This window comes from Triticum aestivum, chromosome 1B (genome assembly GCF_018294505.1).
Source record: "Triticum aestivum cultivar Chinese Spring chromosome 1B, IWGSC CS RefSeq v2.1, whole genome shotgun sequence".
Classification (NCBI taxonomy): domain Eukaryota; kingdom Viridiplantae; phylum Streptophyta; class Magnoliopsida; order Poales; family Poaceae; genus Triticum; species Triticum aestivum.
Genome location: NC_057795.1, coordinates 615458352 through 615483985, shown reverse-complemented (window position 1 = coordinate 615483985; position 25634 = coordinate 615458352). Strand labels below are relative to the sequence as shown.

General features: G+C 45.1%; 2 protein-coding genes and 1 long non-coding RNA gene across 4 annotated transcripts; 2 read left to right on the top strand and 1 right to left on the bottom strand.

Annotated features, from left to right (window-relative positions):
* Nucleotides 1-673: 673 nt before the first annotated feature.
* Nucleotides 674-3378, bottom strand: LOC123142515 (uncharacterized). Of its 2 annotated transcripts, XR_006470572.1 has the most exons (7): nucleotides 3152-3378; nucleotides 2765-3019; nucleotides 1997-2238; nucleotides 1822-1920; nucleotides 1464-1717; nucleotides 1246-1321; nucleotides 674-1136 (listed from the first exon to the last, which is right to left on the bottom strand). It is a non-coding gene; the product is annotated as an uncharacterized lncRNA (long non-coding RNA). The 2 variants fall into 2 exon arrangements; XR_006470571.1 differs by having other exon boundaries at nucleotides 1822-2238.
* Nucleotides 3379-4127: 749 nt separating this feature from the next.
* On the top strand, nucleotides 4128-4729 carry LOC123080587 (histone H3.3-like; the record flags this gene model as incomplete). The annotated part of the gene is made up of 1 exon (XM_044503525.1): nucleotides 4128-4729. A coding segment is annotated over one exon (411 nt), but the record flags the coding sequence as incomplete, so codon positions are not given.
* A 14471-nt stretch (nucleotides 4730-19200) lies between these two features.
* Nucleotides 19201-24366, top strand: LOC123097193 (histone H4). The gene is made up of 2 exons (XM_044518918.1): nucleotides 19201-19213; nucleotides 23864-24366. Exon 2 carries the CDS (start codon nucleotides 23875-23877, stop codon nucleotides 24184-24186), a length of 312 nt encoding a protein of 103 aa, XP_044374853.1. The 5' UTR covers nucleotides 19201-19213; nucleotides 23864-23874; the 3' UTR covers nucleotides 24187-24366.
* Nucleotides 24367-25634: the final 1268 nt, after the last annotated feature.

The window sequence follows — 25634 nt, the reverse complement described above, 5'->3', positions numbered from 1 at the left end:
CTGGTTGGGCCGTGGTGGATAGCTTATTTGGGCCTTTGATGGCAAATTTTGCTCAACAAAAAAACATAGATATTTAAAGTATATATTTACCTCAGAAAAACAATAAAAGTGTATATATATATTAAACATGGTTCATAAAAATAAATGTTTTTTATACTTATTACATATATTGAGGGTATGACAAAAAAAAAATGAGAGACGAAAACGAATATACTTGGTTTATGTTGGTTTGCTTGCATGTTTTTATCTTTTGTTGGAAAATTTTGCATAGCCTATATAAATAATTTAAAAAAATCAGATGAATACTTATTTATATATGAACATTATAGTTTGTTGTTTTCCCTGAATTGTTGTGTTAGTAAAATGATTTAAGCAACATAATTTTCTAATAATATCAAAAAGGTTTATCTTTTTTACAAACAAAATAGTTGTGTTAGTTTCACTTTTATTTTTATTATATATTATCTTTGATTATATGATGAAGTAGAAAATATCATTTATATTTCATCATAGACATAATTTTCTAATTCATATGTATAATGGTTTATTAATATTTATATCTAATTGTTACTGCGACTTGTATGTTATTTACATCAGTTATTCATTCCGATTAACATGCCGGGCTATTATTGGTATCTAGCAGTCGCCAATGCCAAAAAACGTCAGATTCAAGTGTTGCAAAAATGGAATTCAATTATTAAATAATTGTGTTTGTTTTATATTGTTTCTATGTGTGAAATTTAACATGTAACTCTTGCAAACTATTTCAAGAGCCCGTGGCAACGCACGGGCATTCTACTAGTAGGTCTTAAGGTCATACTTAGGTGTTACATACTTTTAGTCACATCCCATGCACATAAATCGCTGGTTAAAACCAGTTTTCTGCGCCCAGGGGATTTTTCAAGCGATGCAAACTGAAACCTCAGTCCTTCATTTGCGCAACTACTAATAGCACGATGACAGCCTAAAGATTTGGGGAGCCAGCAGTCGGGCTTTTCAGGGATCCTACTTTCATGCTCATGTTCAGGTCATCAATCTATGATCACGTCACACGCGAACTCTGGAACGTCTCCCTTGTTCCCCTTCATGGTCACAATTTCATAGGCGAGCTTTGCGCGCAGACCATCAATCTGGTCCTGCATGGCAGCATAGGAACCAACAAGGTTTTACTTTCTGTTTGTACACTTTTGACAACAAATTTGATGCATTTTACAATATGATTCTATAATTAATAGGTTTACCAACCTGGCTTAGTGTTGAGCGGAGGTACAGCCCGGTGAAGTCAGTGTAGTAGTGTGTGATGTACACTCCGCTGTCTTCCCTGTCAGCCAGCAAACAGTTCTTAACAGCATTATAAATTTTATCTTCGAAAGTACATGCCCCCATATGTGGTAGAACTGAGTCTAAGGTATGACTCTGTGTTTTGGGGGGAGGGGATGTTCTGGTTTTTGTGTGAGACACACCTGCTGCACGGTTCATGCTGCGCCACCTATGGGTATAGGAATTTCCACCCATCTGTGTCAACCAACCCGCTGCCGAAAAAGTTGTTGAAGAGAGAGCAGAACCTTCGCTGCAACTTCTTTGCATGGTTCTCGTGTTTTATTTTCATCTCATCCATGACATCGGTCTCGGTTGGGTCAAGCACCATCACCGTCTTTTCATCCTTGTCCAGAAGGTACATTGATCAGCAGTCCATAAAATCAACTGGGAACCAGAACTGTCATTGTTCAGATCACACAAATAAAAACTTTAGGTTAGCCACAGGAAGCGACCCAATTATTTACATGCACAAGATTGCATTGACTGTCAGAATAAATTTACCTTCTTCAACCAATCAATCTTATATCCAATTACTTCTGAATTCATCATAGTTTCTATGTAATCCCAGTCAGTTTCACCGTCATCCCTGCAAACCTCTTCCTGAAAATGTAAATGGCACAGAAAACACGCGTTATTGCTCAGCGCCAAGCGAAATATTCAGTGCTTCTAACATTACTTCTTTGTCCACAATTTCAGATATGGCGTTGAGTCTGCTTTTCCCATATCTTATTCCCGACTTCCTATGAATATAGGTTGTAGAAGTCATACGCCTCGCCTAACGAATCGAAACTGAGCCCCAGCTCAGGCCTCACGACGCTCTTGTCAGGCTGCTCCGCATATTTGCGTATCGAAATCTCGAGAGCGCTCATCCTCGATGGGCATGGCACTCAGTCCGGTGGCGCGCTTCTGAGCCGCAGCCTGCATTTGCACAGCAGGAAATGGTAAATGTAATCATTCTCCTGAATTTTTTGTTCCGCTAGTATGATTCATCTAGTAAGTTCTCCATTTCCAGTATTATTTCCTTTTCAGTTCGTACATCGGCAAAATGGAAAAAATACAACAGCAGTATGGTACAATCTTGTTGCAATTTGTGCGGCAATACACTGTTCTGATAAGATATCTTCCTAACTGAGGAATTTTGTGTTGTGAACTTTCTTTTTCCTAAACTGGCTACCTGCCTAAATTTTGTCATCGTCAAGATGATTGCAACGCCATCAGGTGAAGTTAAATTTCTGCAAACCAATTGTAAATCTAACTGTTTCCTCATTTGAAGCTATTTTTTCACAGGCGTTGCCAAATGCAACCACAGGGTTTCTGACATCATTTCTGCCCAATCTGTTTGTTCTCTATCTCAGATTATACGTTTTGCATATATATATGTGATGCTCATGTGAAATCATTTTTTCAATGACAAAATGCAAGGAAGAAGAACACGTGCTCTTACCTTTTTGTCCAGCCGGGGGCTTGCGGATTCACCCTGTCAGTTGACTAAGCAGACCTCGCCTGAGATTCTGCACGGGGACGATGTTCACCATCTTGTCGGTCTGCAGCTACCCCCTTGTCGTCCACTTGAGCCAGCCCAGACACACCATTGGCCTCAACGCCATCTTCTGCTGCACTCCCCTTTTGCAGCAGATAGAGGAGTGGCACTGGATCTGGGTGCTCAAGGCTATCAGCAAATTCCTCCCGTACGGGAAATCTGCGAGAGGAACGGCGAATCGCCGGTACTAGGTGTCAGATTCGTACGCAGGGCAGGTCGAGCAGAGCTTAAAGCTCGGCGCCGGATGTAATCCAGGATAACAAAAATTGCAAAGATCTGCCCGGAACAAACCTGTCCACCGCGTCGAGGAGGAACTCCATTCCCTCCGCATCCATCCATCGTTAGCCTGCCTTGCAAATCCAGGCACCTCCGATCAGGTACTCTGTCCCCGGCAACACTATCGCCTTCAAGTCGCTCTCACTCTGACTCTAGGTTACCACGGCGGACACGGCGCTCTGGAACAAGCTAGGGAAAGGGGAAGGACAAATCTTACTTTTCCCTTTTTCCCGTGCGCACGAGGGGTTTCCCTTGGACCGACACGACGGCACAGATTCCGCCCACCGTCCCGGATCCATTATCTGATCCAAGGCCCAGACTGAAAAGGCAAACTTCCTGGTCCACGGCCTAGAAGGAAAGCCAACGTGCTGGTCCACGGCCCAGACAGAGCCGCCGCGACGTCCGTCGGCCTGCCGCTCGAAGACCCCACGTACTGCCCACTGTTTCCTACCGTATTTGGACGTTTCACTATTTAACCCACGCCCGTATCTGACAGCACAGCTGGCTTCGTTCACATCACGAGACAGAAATGAACGACTTAGATTACGGGTGCAGCTGAGCCCGAGCTCCAAAACGCCCCCTCCGTGTAGCTTTAGCAACAACTTTTCCTTTTTTGAGAAAGAATAAGTAAAGGTTGTTTAAACATTATCCGTTGACTGACGAGGCCACTCGTCATTAATGCCCCAATAGTACACCAACAAAAATTCAAGATAGATTGCTTAGTCTTCGTTGAGCATGATGAGAAAAATCTATGAAGTATAGTATGCCTTCCGTGATATTTTTTCTTTACAAAAAGAGAGCACATGCATGCATTGACTGACCGAGAAGATTTGCCGGTCATTGATGGATGGACGGAAAAAGTCTATGAAGATGTCCTTGGATGCTACTCATCTAGATGGAGGAAGTACCAACTTTTAAATTTTAATGCCATCTACCCCTTTGAAGAGAGCACACGCATGAAGAAATCTGACACCATCTCATTAATTACTAAATTCAATTTATAGAATGTTTTTATTTTAAAATCATTAATTTGATTAGTGATCCATTTTCATTGCTGACCAAGGTGGCCCGCAAATCCGCCCCTGCCATCGGCGGCGTGAAGAATCGCCACCGCTTCCGCCCCGGCATCGTCGCCCTCCGCGAGATCCGCAAGTACCAGAAGAGCACCGAGCTGCTCATCCGCAAGCTCCCCTTCCAGCGCCTGGTGAGGGATATCGCCCAGGACTTCAAGACCGACCTCCGCTTCCAGAGCTCCGCCGTCTCCGCCCTGCAGGAGGCCGCCGAGGCGTACCTGGTGGGGCTCTTCGAGGACACCAACCGCTGCGCCATCCACGCCAAGCGCGTCACCATCATGCCCAAGGACATCCAGCTCACCCGCCGCATCTGTGGAGAGAGGGCCTAGGCTGCAGTCCGCAATCCATGCGTCGTGTGTTAGATCCCTTAGGCTGAGTTCGTCCGTGGAAGTGTGTGTGCTAGTGGTGTTTCAGAATATGCCTGTGTTGTTCTTGTCATGGTGGATGTGTTGTGCCTAATCTGATGGTACCCTCTTGTTGCCATCAGCAATGGAAATGAAAAACGTTGGCTTCCTGTTCTCATATATCTGCGTTTGAATTCCTGTTCCCAACTTGTCAAATTTCTTGCCTGATTCAGCTAGCTTGTTCTATTTTACTCTTATTTTGAGCTTCAATTTTCTTATGAGTAATCTGGCTAGAAGCAGTTGAGATGGTACCTGAAAATTGCTAGTCTTCAGTTGCATAACAATGCCGGTATGTTTGTTGTTCGGTGCACATATTCTGTTCGCAAGTCTACGAACCATGCTCTAAACTACAAGTTACTTGGTGTCTTGTCTTCAGATGTTACAGGTTAAGGAAATGCTGCAGGCTTCCACACCATGCCTGCAATATTGAGGAAGCGCTGGTCAGAATCTCATGCCATTCCTGGTTCTGCCTGTCGAAGCAGCAGTTGTTTGCTTGCTGTTCTGTTCCAGTGGACTGGCCGTTGCTTGGACAGAGTATCCTGAACATTTGTTACATTCAGGAGTATAAAGAGAACATGTGTCCTATCCCAAGCATGTGAAATGACTTGCCAGTTTTAGCTACTTTGTTCTTGATTGCTTCGATTTTGTAGCTTAAATGGTAGTACTAGTACTGTGTCAAAATTCATCGAAATAACTATTCCGGTTGGGTGCCTCGGAACCTGAATGAACAGATGTAATACACTCGTTCAGTTCAGTTCTGTGTAAGTACACATAAACAGTGCTTTCCTGATGATAACATCGGTGCTGAAAGTGTCTCAACCCTGCCTCTGTGCTGCATAATCTCAAAACTACAAACACAGTTCTAATACAAGTTACAAGGATGTCTCCAACTAGTACAGTTTTTCTTGATTAAGTGTTTATCATAAGGCACATTGCTAGTATTTCTTGAGAGAATTTTAGTGGTCGCCCACGGGGTATTTTTTTTTAAACAAGACCACGGGGTAATTTTGGCCACAATAATACCAACACCAATTTCTATGTACCTATTCTCCAATCGACCCCGCACGCACACACTTAAACACGGCTTACTCTGGGAGGTTCACAACAGTGCTCCTGTGGGATCCGGATGTTTCTCAAAAGCTGATGCTAGAACAGTCAAGCATGTCAATTAAATTTTGAACTAAAATGACGACACTTATTTTGTAGCGGAGGGAGTAGGGAAAAATGAAGTGCACAATTAACTTTAAATATAATTTACTGATGCATAATATAAGTTCTATGATTGGAGAGATTTTTTAATGGTACTATGTAGTGTGGCTCAGAATGCAAGTAGAATATCAAAGAGCAGTCCATGACTGAAGATGCATAGCCAGCGTTACACTTTTGCTCAATGGTCATTAAGCTCCTAAGTTCTAATGTATAACTGTGGATGGGTTTCTTCACCATCTTTTCTATGGATATACGATACGCATGCTTATGCATATTGTCGAAAAAAAGAGAATAACAGTGATGCATTGCATTGGAGCAAGTTTCTTGTATATAATATTCAGATCTCCAAAACAGTTCGTATGAAGGAATAGGAATCTGTCATTGGAGGACATGCTACAGCAATGCAGCAAGTATATCAAGTTGGATTGATATTCACAGTGAATTAGTGACTTCTCTTCTTTTCTGGGTTCGAAATACACTGACAAAAAAAGAAGTTTGTTCCTTGCAGAATAACTGAAGACAACCATTCTCATTTCGAGAGAAAATTCCATAGACACATTACAATATTTTCAATGCATTCTTCCTTTGAAACCTACGGGTTTGGAGACCCTCCCACATGAACAATCTGAAGAACACCGATTATGACACTTGATACAAGGAGACGACTCAGTAAAAAATTGAAGGCAACATACATGCACAAGTGCTGAATTGCACAACAAAAAGACCTTCAAGTTTTGTAAAATAAATACAATCAGAATTTGGAACTCCTGCTAAAATTATGCACAATTATACTGGTGGAGAAAAGAAAAAAAAATCACTATCAAATATGGGAAACAAGATGACAGAAATTTCATAGGTGGGTGTCTGGTCGTATTTACTCGATTCACATAATCCAATACCAAGTAGCGCAACCGTGCTTTTCAAGGTGTATACATCACAACAGTTCTGAACTTTAGATTGCTGTCATAGAGCAAAAGGAACACCGGAGTCATAGGATGAAGGACTATAGTGCATTCAATCTTGACAATAGGCGTTCCTCCTTGTAAGCATTATTGATAAGACCACCGCACTTGTGGCAGAGCAATCGTGTCCTCTTTCCAGAAGCAAACCCCAAATCGACAGCTTGGTATATTTTTTTGTATACCTTTAGAAGTTCAAATTATGTCCCAAAGTATTGATTCATGTCTAATCAGGTATCAAGATGTAAATATTTGCAAGCTCAAAAATATAATAATATCAGCAGCTAATATTAGCCTGCACTTTTTTCAATAAAGGTTCATCTTCGAGGGACTCGCACTCTAGTACTACCTCCATCCTGGTTTAGTGATCCTCTTTGTATTTTGTGTTAAACTTTGACTATAGATTCAGCTAAGAAAATATTAATGCATGTCACCAAAAAAAATATTGTTGGATTCGTATTTAAACATAGTTTCGAATAATATTATTTCTGGTGACATGCATTAAAATTTTATTAGTTAAATTTAAGGTTAAAATTTGACACAAAGTACAAAGGGGGCCAATAAACCAGGACGGAGGTAGTATTTCTCACAAACCATCATCTCTTGCAAAAAACCGAGGGCTCGTGGTTATTTGCTTCACTTCACTTTCTCGGAGCCGACGCCCTTTGTAGGTTTTCTTTTTTGAGACAAGATGCCCTTTGTAGGTGATCTATAAGAGCTTCTATCCCATGCTAAGAGCAAACACGCACTGTGTTGCGGTTCGAGCTAAGATGGGTTGGGCCCATGTACTAGTTGAGCTAAAAAATATTATTATAATAAAAACATAGATAAAAATACAAAAAATCGGTTATAAAAAAAGGAGATCCAAAAAATACTTATGAATTAATTTTGTTGGCATGGGCTGTAAAAAATATTCACACCCTTAAGAAAGAACACGGATTTTTTTTAAAGTAATGGAAATGAAATTCGTCACAGATCGCAATTTTTAAAATTGTTAAAGAAAGAGTTAAATACACTACAAGTGCCCTAACTTGTCCGGCAAGGTCAGTTTGGTGCCTAAACTTGAAAAATACACAAAAATGATGTCGTAACTTGGCTGGGCATTCGAATACGGTGCCTCTGGACGTATCCCGCCGTATCGAGTGCCCGCGTGGCATTCCAGTCTGTCACTGGGCCACATGTCAGTGGTTGCCTACGCGCGTCGTGAGATATGCATGTTGTTTTTTTATAGGAATGCCCCTGGATTTTAATTAATTCTCGTAAAAGAATACCCCTTGATTTTAGTTAATACTCGCAAAAAATACCAAGAAACCAGCGTACAGGGAATTCAAACATGGGACATCCTTGTTGCCTGACAATCGAGCGGACCAGGCGGCCACGGTCTGGTTTGCGCTTAATTATCAGCAAGCAGTTTATATAGATGATTACACGTATCACTCTGCATATGCTTTTACTGGAGTAGTTTTTATTTATTTATTCCACGTTACTATCTTGTCTTTCTTCGAGTGATGTTTATGTTTAGTTTTCATGATACATAAATTTTTCCATGTGAAAAAATAAAATAATTATCAATATATAATTTTGTTTATTTGTATCTCTATTCTATTTCCATTATAGTGTACTTTCAAGAGATAAACATGAACTTTTTCTAAAATTGATGTGGAATTAAAGAGTTGAACGTATATTAAAAACATGGTGAGCATTTTTTTAAAGACACGTTCATGTTCATTTTTCATTTTCATGTTATTTTCGAAAATGTTCACCGTGCTTTTTGAAAATGTTGAATGCGTATTAAAAGTTACTGTGTAATATTATTCTTAAATTTCTACAAACACGCTCATGTTAGTACATTTTTGGAATTTATTATTGTCACACAATAATATTTAATACACGTTGAACAGTTTTTAAAATGCAATATTGTCAATCTTTCAATAATTGTGTATTTTAGAAATAGAATGAAGATACACAATAATTGTTCGTCCTTATGGTCCTCAATGAAGATGCATATGTTTACACAATAATTTTTAATATACGTTCAATTTTTTTATGTCCACATAAATTTTAGAAAAAATTAATGTTCAACTCTTCAATGTACACAATAATGAAAATAGAGTAAAGATATAAAATAAACAATAATTGCGTATTGATAATTATTTTATTTTTTTATATGGGAAAATTTATGTATCATGAAAATTAAACAGAAACTTCACTCGAAAAATATGTGCAAAGCGATACGCGGAATCGTCCATATAAGTTGCTAGCTAGCAGTTAAATGTAAACCAAAGTGTGGCCTCATGGTCCACTTGTTTGTTAGGCAACCAGGATGTCCGTGGTTTGAATTCCCTTCATGCCAGCTTGTGTTTATATTTTTGTGAGAATTAATTAAAGCACAAACGCGTTTCCGTAAAAAAACTCGGTGTCCTTAATTGCAGTACAAGCTTTGCTCAACCTGCCCTGCTTAGTATGCATGTTTATGTTGTTGAAGTTAGCATGTTACATCCTTATGCCATGGACCGCCTTTAATTATATTATGCTTCTAGAGTGAAATACATTCTATGGTATGAATATTACTCCTATAAAGTATGTTGGAGTACCCGCCTCTTAGGGGCCTCCGCGGGCGAGAGTGCCCTCCACGCCGTCGGGTCTGCGGTGGCATCACACAGAAGCATGCCCGCTGCGTTCTGCCCCGTTCGATACATAAATAGCTCACAAGTCAGAGGCCAATAGTTCCAAGATATAATCAACCAAGTAGTGTTTTGATAAGCAACCTTTAGTTGATGTATGAACTTGTTGCCTTGTTGCCTCAGAGAGCTGGTGAGTAGCTGCCCATGCTGGATCTCTGTTTATATCTCCCCTCTGTAAATTGTAGAAAGTTCAATTATTTTGATTCTAAAGTTTATTTCACCTTAGTTGAGAAAATTTCTAATTAAGGTCATCTTATCATGGATTTATTCAGTTGCATTTTGTACTGAATAGAAAATGTTCTTTATAGTGAGAGGGAGGCGGTGATGCTTAAGGGGGAAACGGTTGATGCATTTTTCAAAAGAAAGAGAGGTGATTCATTGACGAGCCAACATCAACCGAAGCAATGTCTGTTCAGCCAACGGACTGTGTTCAACCTCCTCTATTGTTGCTCGAATTTGAGCAACATGGGCCACATCCTTTGATACCTCAACAACAAGGACAAATCCATCAAACTCAAACAAATGAAGTGCTATTTCAAGGGATTGAATTATTGTAGCGGGATCCAACACTATGTCCACAGATTTTGCAATATCCACCTAATCAAAGAGAAGATGTGTAGCGAGCATATTTGAAGCTTGGTATTATGCAACCCCGTTTGAAAAATTACAAAGCTTATGGTCCAGAAGGTCACAAATGACGCTTTAAGTATGACTGGTTCAAGGATTTCCAATCATGGTTGGAGTACACGGAGGACGTATCGTGCATATTGCTTCTATTGTTTCTTATTCGACAAAAACAAAACAAGCGAGGTGGTTCAGATGTCTTTACAGTGCGAGGATTTGTAAACTGGAAGAAGGTCCATGATGGAAAGAAATGTGCTTTCTTAAAGCACATAGGTCTTGAACCTTGCTCTGAACATAATAATGCAACCAAAGCATGCCATGACTTCTTGAATCAACAAGGCCATTTAGAAAATGTTGTAGCAGTGGGCAACCAGAGGGATATAAAAAGAAACCGACTAAGGGTGAAAGTATCAATTGCAGTTGTTAAGTGGCTTACATCACAATCTTGTGCATTTAGAGGCCATGATGAAAATCGAGAGTCAAAGAACAGAGGGAACTTTATTGAATTGTTAAAGCTCTTTGTAGAATTCAATCTTGAGATTGCTGAAGTTATTTTGGAGAATGCTCCTTATAGTTGGAAGTACACATCATATGAAATCCAACGAGAGATTTTGGGTATTTATGCATTGAAAGTTAGGAAGCATATCCGTGAAGAGATTGGGGATTATAAGCTTTCTATTCTAGTGGACGAGACATGTGATGTAGCAAAAAGAGAGCGAATGGCATTGGTTCTCAGATTTGTTGATGAGGATCGTGTATTGCAAGAGCGGTTCTTTGCCTTGATACATGTGGCGAACACCAATTCCATAGACACATTACAATATTTTCAGTACATTCTTCCTTTGATACCTACGGCTTTGGAGACCCTCCCACATGAACAATCTGAAGAACACCGATTATGAAACTGAACACTTGATACAAGGAGATGACTCAGTAAAAAACTGAAGACAACATACATGCACAAGTGTTGAATTGCACAACAAAAAGACCTTCTAGTTTTGTAAAGTAAATACAATCGAAATTTGGCACTCCTACTAAAATTATGCACAATTATTCTTGTAGATAAAAGTAAAAGAAATCACTATCAAATATGGGTAACAAGATGACGAAAATTTCATAGGTGGAAAAAAGGAGTATCAAGGTGCTTTGTGCAATCCTCCATGCTTAGTATGCATGCTTATGTTCTTGAAGAGTGGCGGAGCTAGGCAGGAATGTCAGGGAGGAGTCAAAACATGAACAACTAAAAGGGCAAAGATTGATCTTTTCCTTATCTAATCCTTGCACAGTAAATTTTCTTCACTGACTTGCCTAAGGTTGGGGGCCATGGCCCCCTCAGGCCAGCACTAAGCTCTGCCACTATTTTTGAAGTTAGCTTGTTACATTCTTATGCCATGGATCACCTTTAATTATGTTATGCTTCTAGAGGTGAAGTATATGCTATGGTATGAATATTACTCATATAAAGTATGCTAGAGTACCCACCACCTAGGGGCTCCACGAGCGTGAGTGCTCTCCGTGTTGTCGGGTCTACGGTGGTATCGCATAGAAGCATGTCCGACGTGTTCCCCCCTCGTTCGATACGTAAAAAGTTCACAAGCCAGATGCTAACAATCCCAAGAGATAACCAACCAAGTAGTGTTTTGATAAGCAACCTTTAGTAGATGTACAAATTTGTTGGAATTCAATATATCTGATGCTTCAGTCAATTATACCTTTTAGAGATGCCTTTGATGCCTTGGGACAACAAAAAAAATTCTTCCTTTACCTCCTGAATGGAAAATGGCCGAAGTTGTATGTAGGAGTTAATCAACTAAGTAAGATGGTGTTTTGATAAGAAAACTTTAGTTGATGTATGAACTCATTTGAATTCAACATATATGATGCTTTAATCAACTATACCTTTTAGAGTTGGCTTTGATGCCTTGGGACAACAAGACAAAAACTACAAATTTGGTCCTTCATCTGCTGAATGGAAAATTGTTGAAGTTGTATGAAGTTGCTAAAGATGTTTTACACAAGGACCAAACTTCCCTCTAGGTCTAACTGTTTAACTAGCCTTGTATACTCCCCTCAGCTATGAAACATTAAGAAAATCTTGAAGAGAGAGGCATCAAGTAAGAAAAACACAATTGCGCATATGGTGGAACAAATGGTGTCAAGTTAGACGGGTATTGGAAAGAATCCTACAAGTCAATTTGCATTCCCTTCTTGTTTGATCTGAGGTTCAAGTTTGATCTTCTTGAATATTTCTTAAAAGACTTCGGAAGCGAAACTGAAAATGTTAAATGGATGCACAAGTTTAAGAAAAGCAATCCAAAAGGTCTTTGATGAATGCTCTTGAGAGACTCCTATTATCACTAACAAGAAGATCGTGGAAATCCACAACCGGTGAATATGGAAGAGGAGGATGACCCACTTGCAAAGTGGGATCATTATATCAGTTACAAAAAGGGCAACCAAATAATAAGTTGGATCATTATTCGAAAGATGAATTGTACACATAAAGAAAGAGCTAGACACATTAGAAAGATGGAAAATAAACTCATCCAAGTATCCGGTTATCTCTAGGATAGACCACGACATATTGTCTATTCTGGCATCCAATGTGCCTTTCGAACCTGCTTTTACTTTTGGAGGATGCATCATAAGTGACGACAGGAACAATCTTTCTCGCTCCACTTTCGAGGCATTGATTTACCTACAAGTATGGCTCAAAACAACTAGTTAGTAAGTTTTTCTTTTGTTATACATGAGAATTGATAACCATAATTAATCTTATTATTTATGTGTTTTGCAGACCTATAAATATACGAAGGCACATCGTTAGAGCCAGAGCAAAAAGATCTAGGTATATGAGATGCCCCCATGATATAATACTAGAGGTTCTTCGCAAACATTTAATTTCAAAGTCTGATACGTCTCCAAGATATCTATAATTTTTGATTATTTTATGCTATTATATTATCAATTTTAGTTACTTTATATACAATTTTATATCATTTTTGAAAACTAACCTATTAACTCATCGCCCAGTGCCAGTTTCAGTTTTTGCCTATTTTATTGTTTCATAGAAAAAGTGTAGCAAACGAAGTCCAAACACGATGAAACGTTACGACGTTTTTTGGGACCAGAAGGGACCCTAGAAGCTTCCAGAGGAGGCCAGAGGATGCATGGGAGAGCCACAAGCTCATATGGTGCGCCCCGTTGGGGGAGGGGCGCTACTTGAGCTTGTGGGCCCCACGTACCTCTATTTGACCTAATTCCACTTCTATAAATTTCCATAAATCTCAAAATCACTAGAGAGACACCCAAAACACAATCATTCCACCGCCGCAAGGCTCTATTCTTCCGCGATCCCATCTAGAGGCCTTATCCAATACTATGCCGGAGGGGGAATTGATCTCGCAGGGCTTCTACATCAACCGATCATTGCCGCCGGTAGAACGAGTCGTTGTTGCCGCTCCCATAACGGAGCCGGCTTGACCTTGTCGATGATAGCTAGGAAGTCTTCATGCACATGCCCCTAAGGACCAACGTTCGGGAGCCGCACTCATTGTCGGTGTCAAAACCGGCAGATCTCGGGTAGGGGGTCCCGATCTGTGCATCTTAGGCTAATGGTAACAGGAAGCAAGGGACACAATGTTTACCCAGGTTTGGGCCCTCTCGATGGAGGTAAAACCCTACTTCCTGCTTGATTAATATTGAAGATATGTGTAGTACAAGAGTAGATCTAACACGAGATCGTAGAGGCTATAACCTAAGAGCTAGCCAATGATGGTATGATGGTAATTGTGATCGGCCTTCTAAGGACCATCCTCTCCGGCTTATATAGACACCGGAGAGCTAGGGTTTACATGGAGTCGGTTACAAGGAAGGAAATATAATATCCGGACCGCCAAGCTTGTCTTCCACGCAAAGGAGAGTCCCATCCGGACACGGGCCGAAGTCTTGAGTCTTGTATCTTGACGCTTCAATAGTCCGGATGATGTATACAGTCCGGCTGTCCGGATACCCCCTAATCCAGGACTCCCTCAGTAGCCCCTGAACCAGGCTTCAATGACGATGAGTCCGGCGTGCAGTCTTGTCTTCGGCATTGCAAGGCGGGTTCCTTCTTCCGAATACTCCAAGGTTATTATCGAACATGTATGTCCGAATCTGCAAAATGATCTTCACATACCACCGTAGAGAGAATGATACTTCATCTGACAACCTTGCAGACGACGTGATATGTCATTACGGTCAGGTCATTATTCGAACCGTCTTTTCAGAACCAGCCACAGCACGCACTGTGAGGCGGTTTCCTTGACACGTCTTGTCAAAGCAGAGATCATGTCCCCTTATCACGGGATTCTCATCAATACGGGTATGGGTAATTCCCCCGTGCCATCAATCGTGGCGCTTGGGAAGTAAGCGATTCTCAACAGGCTAGTGGGGAGGCGCACCGCTTTCGTCGCCTCTATAAAGGGATAAGAGTTCCCCATTCTTACCCACGCCTTCTTCCTTCTCTGCCCACTCTTGCCTCCCCGAGCTCCAACGCCCTAGGCCAAGTCTTCTCCGCATAGCTAAACATGTCCGGAGCAGGAGGCAAATGGGTGGCTTCCACCGTGAAGGAGAAGAACATCGCAAGTCTTCGGGCGGCCGGATACTTGGCCGCAGACATAGCGCACCGGCTACCAGATGGCGGGTAGGTCATTCCAACTCCAGGACCCCATGAGAGGGTCGTGTTTCTTGCCCACTTCGTCCGTGGACTGGGGTTTCCACTTCACCCCTTCGTCCGCGAGCTCATGTTCTACTACGGGCTAGATTTCCATGATCTAGCCCCGAACTTCGTCCTCAACATCTCAACGTTCATCGTCGTGTGCGAGGCTTTCCTCCGCATCAAGCCTCATTTTGGCTTGTGGCTCCAAACCTTCTGCGTGAAGCCGAAGATCGTGAGCGGCTAGCAAGCGGAGTGCGGAGGAGCCATGGTGGGCAAAATGCCTAACGTCACCTGGCCTGACGGCTCCTTTGCGGAAACTGTGAAGGGGTGGCAATCGGGGTGGTTCTACATCACCGAGCCATGCGACGCCAACTGGGCGGCGGCCCCTGAGTTCCGATCTGGAACCCCTATGCGGCTCACCTCCTGGGAACATAAGGGTCTGTTATGGGACGAATCTACAGAGCTGACCGGACTCATCAACTACATCAAGGGCATGAAGGACAAGAACATCAAGCTTGTCAACGTGATCCAGGTCATGCTCGTTCGCCGGATTCTGCCGTGCCAAAGGCGGGCATTCAATCTGTGGGAGTTCGTCCCGGCCGAACACCAGACGCTCTAGAGGCTCTATGGCATGAAGCACAAGAACGTGTGGAAGGCGTTCTTCAAGGCCACCGAAGTACCTCCTCTCATAACCGAGGACCGTGGGCTCCACGCCGCACGGCACCCTACCCAGGTGAGTTCTCAGGCTGCCACCGGGTTCGATTCTTCCCAATGTATTCATGGAGAATTCCTAAGTGATTATGTATATTGTTTAGGAGTATGTGGAGGCAGCGGAGCGAATTGATTGTCCGGCTCCGCTGCTAGAAAGCCCAGCTAATGATATTCCGATGAAGATGCTGGTCCCGACGCCCTATAAGGGGCCGGAGAAGAAGGCCGATAAGAAGGCCCGGGGGACCCGAAAGGGTCTCCGACGTAAGGTTGCGCAAGCCTCGTCCAAAGACGACAAGGCGCACTCCTCCCCCGAAGGGGAAGAAGAGGAAGAAGAGGAGGCCACCCTATCCGGAAAGGATGGGGGGCCAGAGACGGCGGACCAGGGGACCAGGAGAGGCCCCCGACGCAAGGCCGTCATACCCTTGTCTCTAATGATGACGAGGCAGATTCCTCCCACGGAAGCGGGGGGAAACAAGAAGAAACTCCACCTCCCCGTACTGGGGGGGGGAGGGGAGAAAAAGAGGAAGGCCGCCCCGGTGGGGGAGGCTGGGATGTCCAAGAAGGGAAAGGTGTCCCTTCCGGACTACTCCGCCACCGCCGCCGACAGCGAGGAAGGGTGGCTGCCCAGGAAGAAGCCCCTAGTGCGATCGTAAGTACCCGCACTCCATCATAATTTCGCTTCATAGTTTTGTTTGTAATGCCGAACTTGTATGTAGTCCGGCCAGGGCCCATCCAGAAGTGTTGTCTTCGGACGGGTCCTTGAGTCAGTCAGCAATGAACTCACTCCCGACGGCCACGTCTCCTCGGCCTGCGGACGACACGAAGGTGTTGTCCCAAAGGCTCCCAGAGATGGGGGAGGTGGCCCTGGAGGCGCCTCAAGGCGGCGTCCCAAACGTCAGACTCGCGGGATTCAAGATCCCCGCAGATCGTGTTGATGAGAGCCACAGTAAGCCGGGCTCTCAGCCGAACACTATTCCGGAGCCTTCAGTGGTTCCGGACTTAGGCGGGCAGCCCCTCGTTAGGGAGGGAGGGCCGTCTGTATCAAGGACTTCCATTGCGCCCGAGGTGCCAGATTGCCTGCTGGAAGCGCTTCGCGGTGCTTCCCTAGATGAAGAGGACCGTACTCTTATGAGTGCGGTGATTCAGAAGGTTTCGTCCGCCAAGAGCGGACTAACCGAAGCCTGCACCAGCCTCTTGACAGACTTTGAGGTAAGTAAAAATGTGTGAAATTACCACCCGATAGGTAGTAGCCCCTGATACTCTGTTTGGTGTTCGGAAGGAAAAACCAAATGGAGGGTCAATTATAATCCGCATGAGTCTAACAATAAGTTTGAATGTAAATAAATAGGCTGTGCTACTGGCCGCTGCTGCTCGCACGGCCGAAATCGCCGGCCTAACGCAGGACTTGGAGCGGGCACAGGGAGAGCTCGGCCTCACGAGGAGGCAGCTCGAGGAGAGCAAAGGTGAATGATTCCCCTCTCTTATATAATAAATGGTAACTAAAATTTGATTATGCTAACGATGAAGCATCGTGATTTGGTAACAGAGGCCACCGCCGAAGTGGCATCTCTCAAGAAGGCGTTGTCCGAGGCCGAACACAAAGCGGCCTCGAAACGCAAGGAGCGCAAAAAGCAAGAAGCCCGAGTGGGAGAAGTACAAGAAGAGCTCCAGGAGCTCGGCAAGAAGCTTGAGTTCGTGGAGCATGAGCTTAAAGAAAAAGAGGCCGAGCTTGCGAAGGCCCTTACAAATATAAAAGACGCCAAGGCCGAAGCCGAGAGGGCACAACAGGAGATCCAGGAGGCCAAAAAGATAATGGCGGGTAAGAAATTCTTTATGCAAAGCAAACATGTGGAGGAGGCGTTTCTTTTACTTACCCGAGTCCGGAGCTCTCCAGGGGCATTCGCAGATCTGCCACGCAGCGTATCAGATGCCGCAGAGTTCTACCGTGCCCAGGAGGGGAGCTCAACGAAGAAGCTGTTCTGGTCCCAGTATGCTGGGGCCGAACATTCAACGCCTCTGAGTGACCAACTGAAGCAGTTGGTCGAACTCCACAAGGCGGCCGAAGTGGCTATGAAGGATGTCATAGTCTGGATGTGGCCTGGTGAGACCCTGCGCACCAGCTACTTCGGCCTGATCAAGCGGATGGTGAATGCCTATCCGTGCCTGGAAGTCATCAAGCGATCCGTTTGCATTGAGGGTGCCCGCCGGGCCCTTGCCCGTGCGAAGGTGCATTGGGGCAAGCTGGATGCGGAGAAGCTGGTGAAGGACGGGCCGCCAGAAGGCAAGCCGCATCGCATTCCCGAGAAGTATTATGATGGCCTTATGAAGGGTGCTTGCCTCGTGGCCGATGAATGTACCAAGGACATAATTTTTGAATGAATTCGCTTCTGTCATGTTTGTAATTTAAAGGCGAAGTTACTTGCGCTATGTAGCACTTTTGTTATTTAAAATATTACCTTCTGTGCGGCTGTTTATCAAATTCTGAAAGTAGGCCAGTCGTCGGCTTCCGCCCCCATGTAACTAGTACTGGGGTGTTCGTGGAAAACCCGGACACTTTTTATCCAAATGTTTGGTCCCTTAAGGAGGTGTCCAGCGCAGCGAACAAGGCAATCGGACTATGCGGCTTTATAACCTTCACTTAGCCATAGAAGTCTACAATTTTAAATTTCGGCGAAGCCCCTAGAATCCGGAAGGCCGAATTGGGGCGCTATACACGCCTATATCGGACAAAGCCGAATTATCGCCTAAAGCGGAAAAATCTTTAAGGATTTTAAGACCTCTCGAACAGCGACCAGCTCTCTCCACATCATGCCGATCAATTTTGTGCTTTCTTTACTGAGGTGCTCGTCCGAAAGAACCAGAGCACAATCACAGTAGTTCTCCCTCGGCTGCCTTAGCCGAATTAACGGAATGTAAGGCACCAAAACAAGGGAGCCGGGCTATCCCAACTGTAGACCCAAGACATGATTCGAAGCTGATGCATATAATGCTATAAGTTTGGGGTGCCGCACTATTGAAAGTGTTCGGACTTGTCTTACCATAATATGGGGCGCCATAAGAAGCCCCTGGCAAACTGAACGTACCAAAGTGTACGGATGCAAAATCAAATAGACATTTGCAAGAAAAATGCTCAAATAAGAATAATAAGCTGACGGTGTATATTATCTCACATTGATGAATAATACATTTAGGCGTATGTTTACAATGAACGCATTAAGCGGAGATAAATAGGATTATTTGACATATCCTATCCAGAGGCAGGCTACGTACAGATAAATAAAGCAGGTATAACGATCGTAAATAGATTCCACCTGGGTGTTTCCTTCTGTGCGCAAAGCCTGTTGCCTCCTTGGTTTGCTCTCCTATGTAAGTCCGACAATCCGCTCTTCTGGAGAAGCTGCACTAAAGTACTATCCTTAAAGGTAAAAGGAAAGGTTATGAAGCAATACCGTACTGTTGACTGAGCCACTGCTACGCCTCCGCCTGAGCCCATGGTATTTTGAGTGCGTAATTGTTTACGCGTGGCGCGAATGCTGCTTTGAAGGTTTTGGGCGGAGGCTGTACTGCTAGTCATGCTCTTGGCGTGCCTGCTGATCCTGTTGCGGGGTGTTCCGCCCTCGCTTGACGGAGCTTGAGGTTGTCATCGCCAGATTGGTGGTTTTCCGGAGGAGGCCGCATTGTACTTCGGCTGCAAGGGCTGCCGTGTGCTCTTCTGTATGGAGAGAGCGGTCCATATTTCCGTTGACTATTATGACCCCGCGCGGGCCTGACATCTTGAGCTTGAGGTATGCATAGTGTGGTACCGCATTGAATCTAGCGAATGCGGTTCGTCCGAGCAGTGCGTGGTAACCACTGCGGAAAGGGACGATATCGAAGATTACCTCTTCGCTTCGGAAGTTATCCGAAGATCCGAAGACCACTTCCAGTGTTATAAAGCCCGTACAGCGGGCTTCTACTCAAGGAATGACACCTTTAAAGGTGGTTTTGGTGGGCTTAATCCTTGAAGGATCGATGCCCATTTTGCACATTCTGTCCTGATAAAGCAGGTTCAGGCTGCTGCCTCCGTCCATCAGGACTCTTGTGAGGTGAAATCCGTCTATGATTGGGTCTAGAACCAATGCGGCTGAGCCGCCGTGACGGATGCTAGTAGGATGATCCCTACGATCAAAGGTGATCGGACAAGCTGACCATGGGTTGAATTTGGGGACGACTGGCTCCATCGCGTAGACGTCATGTAGTGCTCACTTCCGTTCCCGCTTAGGGATGTGGGTGGCGTAGATCATGTCCACCGTTTTCACCTGGGGGGGGGGGGCGGAAACTTCTTCTGTCCCCCCATGTTTGGATGCCGGGGCTCCTCGTCGCTGTGCAGCCCCTTGTCCTTGTTTTCGGCGTTTATTTTGCCGGCCTGTTTAAATACCCAGCAGTCTCTATTGGTGTGGTTGGCTGGCTTGTCCAGGGTGCCATGAATTTTGCACGAGCGCTCCAGTATACGATCTAGACTGGACGGTCCCTGATTGTTGCGTTTGAATGGCTTCTTCCGCTGTCCGGATTTGGATCCGCTGAATCCGGCATTGACCGCCGTGTCTTCGGTGTTGTCGCCGTTGTTCTGTTGCTTGTGTCTGTTGCACCGTAGCTTGCCATTGTTGTCACGGATGTCTGACATGCCAGAATGTGGCGTAGTGTTGCTGCGAGCCAACCAACTGTCCTCGCCCGCGTAAAAGCGGGTCATTAGTGTCGTGAGAGCTGCCATAGACTTGGGTTTCTCCTGGCCGAGGTGTCGAGCGAGCCACTCGTCACGGATATTATGCTTGAAGGCCGCCAGGGCTTCGGCGTCCGGACAGTCGACTATTTGGTTCTTTTTATTTAGGAACCGAGTCCAGAATTTCCTGGCTGATTCTCCGGGCTGTTGAGTAATGTGGCTCAAGTCATCGGCATCCGGAGGTCGCACATATGTGCCTTGGAAGTTGTAAAGAAATGCATCTTCCAGGTTTTCCCAACTGCCAATGGAATTTGCGAGCAAGCTGTTTAGCCAGTGCCGGGCGGGTCCTTTGAGCTTAAGGGGAAGATACTTGATGGCATGTAGATCGTCTCCGTGGGCCATGTGAATGCGGAGAAGGAAATCTTCGATCCATACCGCAGGGTCTGTTGTGCCATCGTATGATTCGATGTTTACGGGTTTGAACCCTTCTAGGAATTCATGATCCATCACTTCATCGGCGAAGCAGAGGGGGTGTGCGACGCCTCTGTGCTGGGCTATGTCGCGACGCAGTCCGGCTACGTCTGACTGGTTATATTCGGCCCGGCCAGATTTGCTGGTAGTGTATCCGGTATGACGGTCATCGTCATGTGTTGCGGTGCGCCCCCGTGATCCGTAGATCGATCTTGGTTGTCCTGCAGTGTTATCTAGCTTATCGCGCAGGTCCGGAGTATTGCCCCGGGCCGTGGTAAACCGGCGCGGGGGTGGGGGCTGGTATTCGGGCTGATATGCCAATTTATCCCGACCTCGAGGCGGCCGGTCAGCCATGTGGCGCTCGAGTCCATATTCCTCGGCTGCCAGGACTTCTGTCCATCTATCTGTGAGCAGATCTTGATCAGCTTGAAGCTGCTGCTTCTTCTTCTTCAGGCTTCTCGCAGTGGCAATAAGCCGGCGCTTGAAGCGCTCCTGCTCTGCGGGGTCTTCGGGTACGCCGAACTCGTTGTCGCCGAGGCTAATCTCGTCTTCGGAGAGGGGCATATAATTGTCCTCCTCCGGATACCCGTCCGTCGCCTGTTCATTTGGGCTGTCATGCCCATCTTCCTATTCGGCCTGCTCGAAGGCGGGCTGTTCGGGGTTGTATTCATCGTCGGCACCGTCCGGATTGTCGTTGTCTCCGGTGCCGGTATTGCCTTGGCAGGGCTTGGAGCGGCGCGGGCGACGCCCATGCTTTGCTTTCTTCTTGGAGGGGTTATCCTCCGTTGCCTCATCGCCATTGGTTTCTTTCGGAGTGTCCACCATATATATATCGTATGAAGAGGTGGTTGTCCACCGTCCTGTGAGTGGTGGCTCCTGTACGTCTCCTGCATCGTCGTCCATACCGTCGATGTCTTCGAAGTCGACGTCGAGCACGTCGGTTAAATCATCGATCATGGCAACAAACTGGGTGGTGGGTGGGCAGCGAATTCCTTCATCGCCTGCTTCCCACTTAAGCCGGGCATAGTTTGGCCCAGAGCCTCCTGACAAAGAGAGAGACTTTAATGAGTTCAGCATGTCGCAAAAAGGCGAGTGCCGAAAGATGTTCGCAGCGGTAAACTCCATTACCGGAGCCCAACCTGGCTCGGCTGGCTCAAGAGTGAGCGGACCGGGACCAACGACCGGATACAAGTCCGGGGGTCCGGGGATATAGGTTTCCACAGATATGTGACCTGTGTTTGGCTCCATCGCCGATGAGCGTGCTGCCTGCGGGGCAAGGTCCATCCCTCCGTCCTCGGCAATGCAACCTGTTCCGGATTTAGATCCGGGGCTATTGCGGGGATGATGTTCCGAGTGTTGTCCGACAGCAGGTCTAGGCCGTGCTCGTCGTGACTGTCCGGCGCTCCTGGCACTGGGCCGAATCCGTCGAAGATCAAGTCTCCGCGAATATCCGCCGTATAGTTCAAGTTTCCGAACCTGATCTGGTGGCCAGGGGCGTAGCTGTCGATCTGCTCCAGATGACCAAGTTAATTGGCCCGTAGTGCGAAGCCGCCGAACACAAAGATCTGTTCGGGGAGAAAAGTCTCACCCTGGACTGTGTTGTTGACAATTGAAGACGGCATCAAGCCTTGAAGCGACGACACAGAGGAACTCTCAATGAAAGCACCAATGTCGGTGTCAAAACCGGCGGATCTCGGGTAGGGGTCCCGATCTGTGCGTCTTAGGCTGATGGTAACAGGAAGCAAGGGACACAATGTTACCCAGGTTCGGCCCTTCTCGATGGAGGTAAAACCCTACTTCCTGCTTGATTAATATTGAAGATATGTGTAGTACAAGAGTAGATCTACCACAAGATCGTAGAGGTTATACCCTAAGAGCTAGCCTATGATGGTATGATGATAATTGTGATCGGCCTTCTAAGGACCATCCTCTCCGGCTTATATAGACACCGGAGAGCTAGGGTTTACATGGAGTCGGTTACAAGGAAGGAAATATAATATCCGGATCGCCAAGCTTGTCTTCCATGCAAAGGAGAGTCCCATCCAGACACGGGCCGAAGTCTTGAGTCTTGTATCTTGACGCTTCAATAGTCCAGACGATGTATACAGTCCGGCTGTCCGGATACCTCCTAATCCAGGACTCCCTCACTCATCGCCATTGAACTCTTGAATCGAGCTGAAGAACTTGACACCCAATCTCGCCATGCGTACATATGAAGAGAAACCCTAACCTCTCCGCTCCGAGGAGTTGGCAGGAATCTACGCCGAAGTTCCGTCTAATCCGTCACGACAAACGACTTGAGGAGGATCGGAGCCCAGAAGACGGACTCAATGAAGAAGCACAAACATCCTTCCGAGTGCCGCCCTTACGAGAACTAAAACCCTACCTATCTAAGTCGAGGCACCAGGGATACCCTCCCCGCCACCGGCTGCTGGAGCGGCAGGCGGAGGGGAGGTGGATCCACGAGCTCGCCGGCGGAGATTGAAGGGAGGAAGGCTTTCCCTAGCCACCCAGGGGAAAGACACTACATTCAAATATAGTAGAAAAAAATGATTTGTAGGATGCTTAACTGAATGCATCCTTGTGCTCAGTACTTTACAATGTCCGCTGATTGAAATTATTGGCATAGCAACTCTAACTTGAAATTGGTTGGTACTCCCCATTTTTGTATTTTACAATTATACAATTTGTATTGATAGTAACACTTCTGAACTAAATCATATTACTATCTTTTTTTTTGTTAACTTGTTATAGGTTGACTTCAGGTTCTCAACAAGAATGTCCTCGTTTGATGTTTAAAATGTCTTACAAATTCATTCTTTTAATATATTTCAACATTTGAGTGCCTGAGTAGCGAATTACTCTGCATTTTTTTGAACACAAAATTACTCTACATTTTAATTACATGAAAATGGGGCATGTTTATGGAAATGGCCCAAAATTTCGAGCTGCCGCCACAGCTCTGACCCAGCGCGCCAATCCATCGGTCCAAGCTTTCGGCCACGTCACCGATCCGCGGCATCGCTCCCGCGGATCGCCATCTAGACTGTCCACTCCATCCGCATCCAACGGCAGGCACACGCCTCCTCCAACCTCTCGTCCCCTTTAAAACGCCCTTCGCCCCTGTCCGCAAATCACAGCACCAGCAGTCACCACTGTTCCTCCGATTCCACATCTGCTCGCAGCTCGAAGAGGATCGTCAGCCATGTCCGGCCGCGGCAAGGGAGGCAAGGGGCTCGGCAAGGGCGGCGCCAAGCGCCACCGGAAGGTCCTGCGCGACAACATCCAGGGCATCACCAAGCCGGCGATCCGGCGGCTGGCGCGGAGGGGCGGCGTGAAGCGCATCTCGGGGCTCATCTACGAGGAGACCCGCGGCGTGCTCAAGATCTTCCTCGAGAACGTCATCCGCGACGCCGTCACCTACACCGAACACGCCCGCCGCAAGACCGTCACCGCCATGGACGTCGTCTACGCGCTCAAGCGCCAGGGCCGCACCCTCTACGGATTCGGCGGCTAGGTTCTCTGTCGCCGCCTGCAGATTCCAAAAGCTTGATGGAACCCCGACTTGTCTAGTTCGCTATTTCGTGTGTAGTTCGAACTGAATCGTGGAACAAAGTTGTTCGCATGTGTTTGTTGGAAATGAAACTTGTCTCTGTCAGCCTGTCGTAAATCTGATTTTGTTCGCTGGTTGGTCTTCTGCATCTCTGTTGAAATTTGTCTCTGTCAGCCCCGGATGAATTGAACTTGTTTGCAGGCTAATTTGTAGTGTGTTGGAAAAAAGCCACTGAACAATTGTGTATCTCGATTCAGGAACATCATTTGTTCTGTTTCTGCTACTTGATCTGATCCACTTGTACTGGACACCATCAATGTTACCTCTGTGGTACACCCAAAACTCAGGTCAAGGATACAATGTCACATGATACAAGGCATTGAGGAAATCCTCAAAAGCTGATCCAAAAGATATATGATCTTTTTTTCGAACTTGTAAATGATCTTAGCTACCTCCAGTTTCAGAATGGTCACATATTGCTATTACGGGGAATGCTTTTGCTATTGCAGGTTCAACTTACTCTCCACTTCAGTTTTGCATGGAATTGACTCGCCTCATGATACATTTCTAGCTTTCTGAATTTCTCTTCCCGTTGCCATAGAAATATATATTTTTCTTTGGCAAATCAGTGTAGAAATCCATGGTTTCTATGTAGCAATAGGCATGCATTGGTCTCTGTTTTCGAACTGATTCTTCCATTTCTTTCTTGCTGGGCTTGGATAACTGGGTATTCTAATATGAAATTCTTCTGACTTTGTATGTAGCTCACTTGCATGGGAGGTTTATTCTAGCACGCCTTGAACATGAAGTATATGACATACAGTGGGTGATGTCTCGTAAGAAAAAGTAAGCCACATGAATTTAGTAACTCACAATTTACCATTCCGTAACGAATCAATTCTGATTGGTATATGTGAGACATCTAATTTTGTTAATGAAAAACTTCACTTTTATCTTAAAAAACATCCTTTTTTTGGGTTAAAAAACATCTATTCACGTTGCTACCTACATGACTACATGTCATGTTGAAATGTTGAATGCTGAAAAGAACAACATGTATCGATTGGTTTCAGAAAAAATGATGATGAATTGTTTTAAAAAAAAGGCATCCATGTATATGGATAGGGAATTGGTAATCTTGGATTGACATGCCATGCAAGACTTGATTTTCCTGGCACATAAATGAAACTTTATCAGCTAAAGAGAATCTGTTTGTTGTCATTTGGTAAGCATAAGAGTTCATTATTTTGGTGTACACATAAAATTAACCTAGATATATCACCTCTACTGGGTATCTTATTTTAACCTTATTGTTTTATATTGTGAGGTTAATTCTCTAAAATCTATTATCATACTCTTTCTTTATACAATCAGATTCTCAAGAAAATATGTGCATGGCGCCTTCTAGCTCA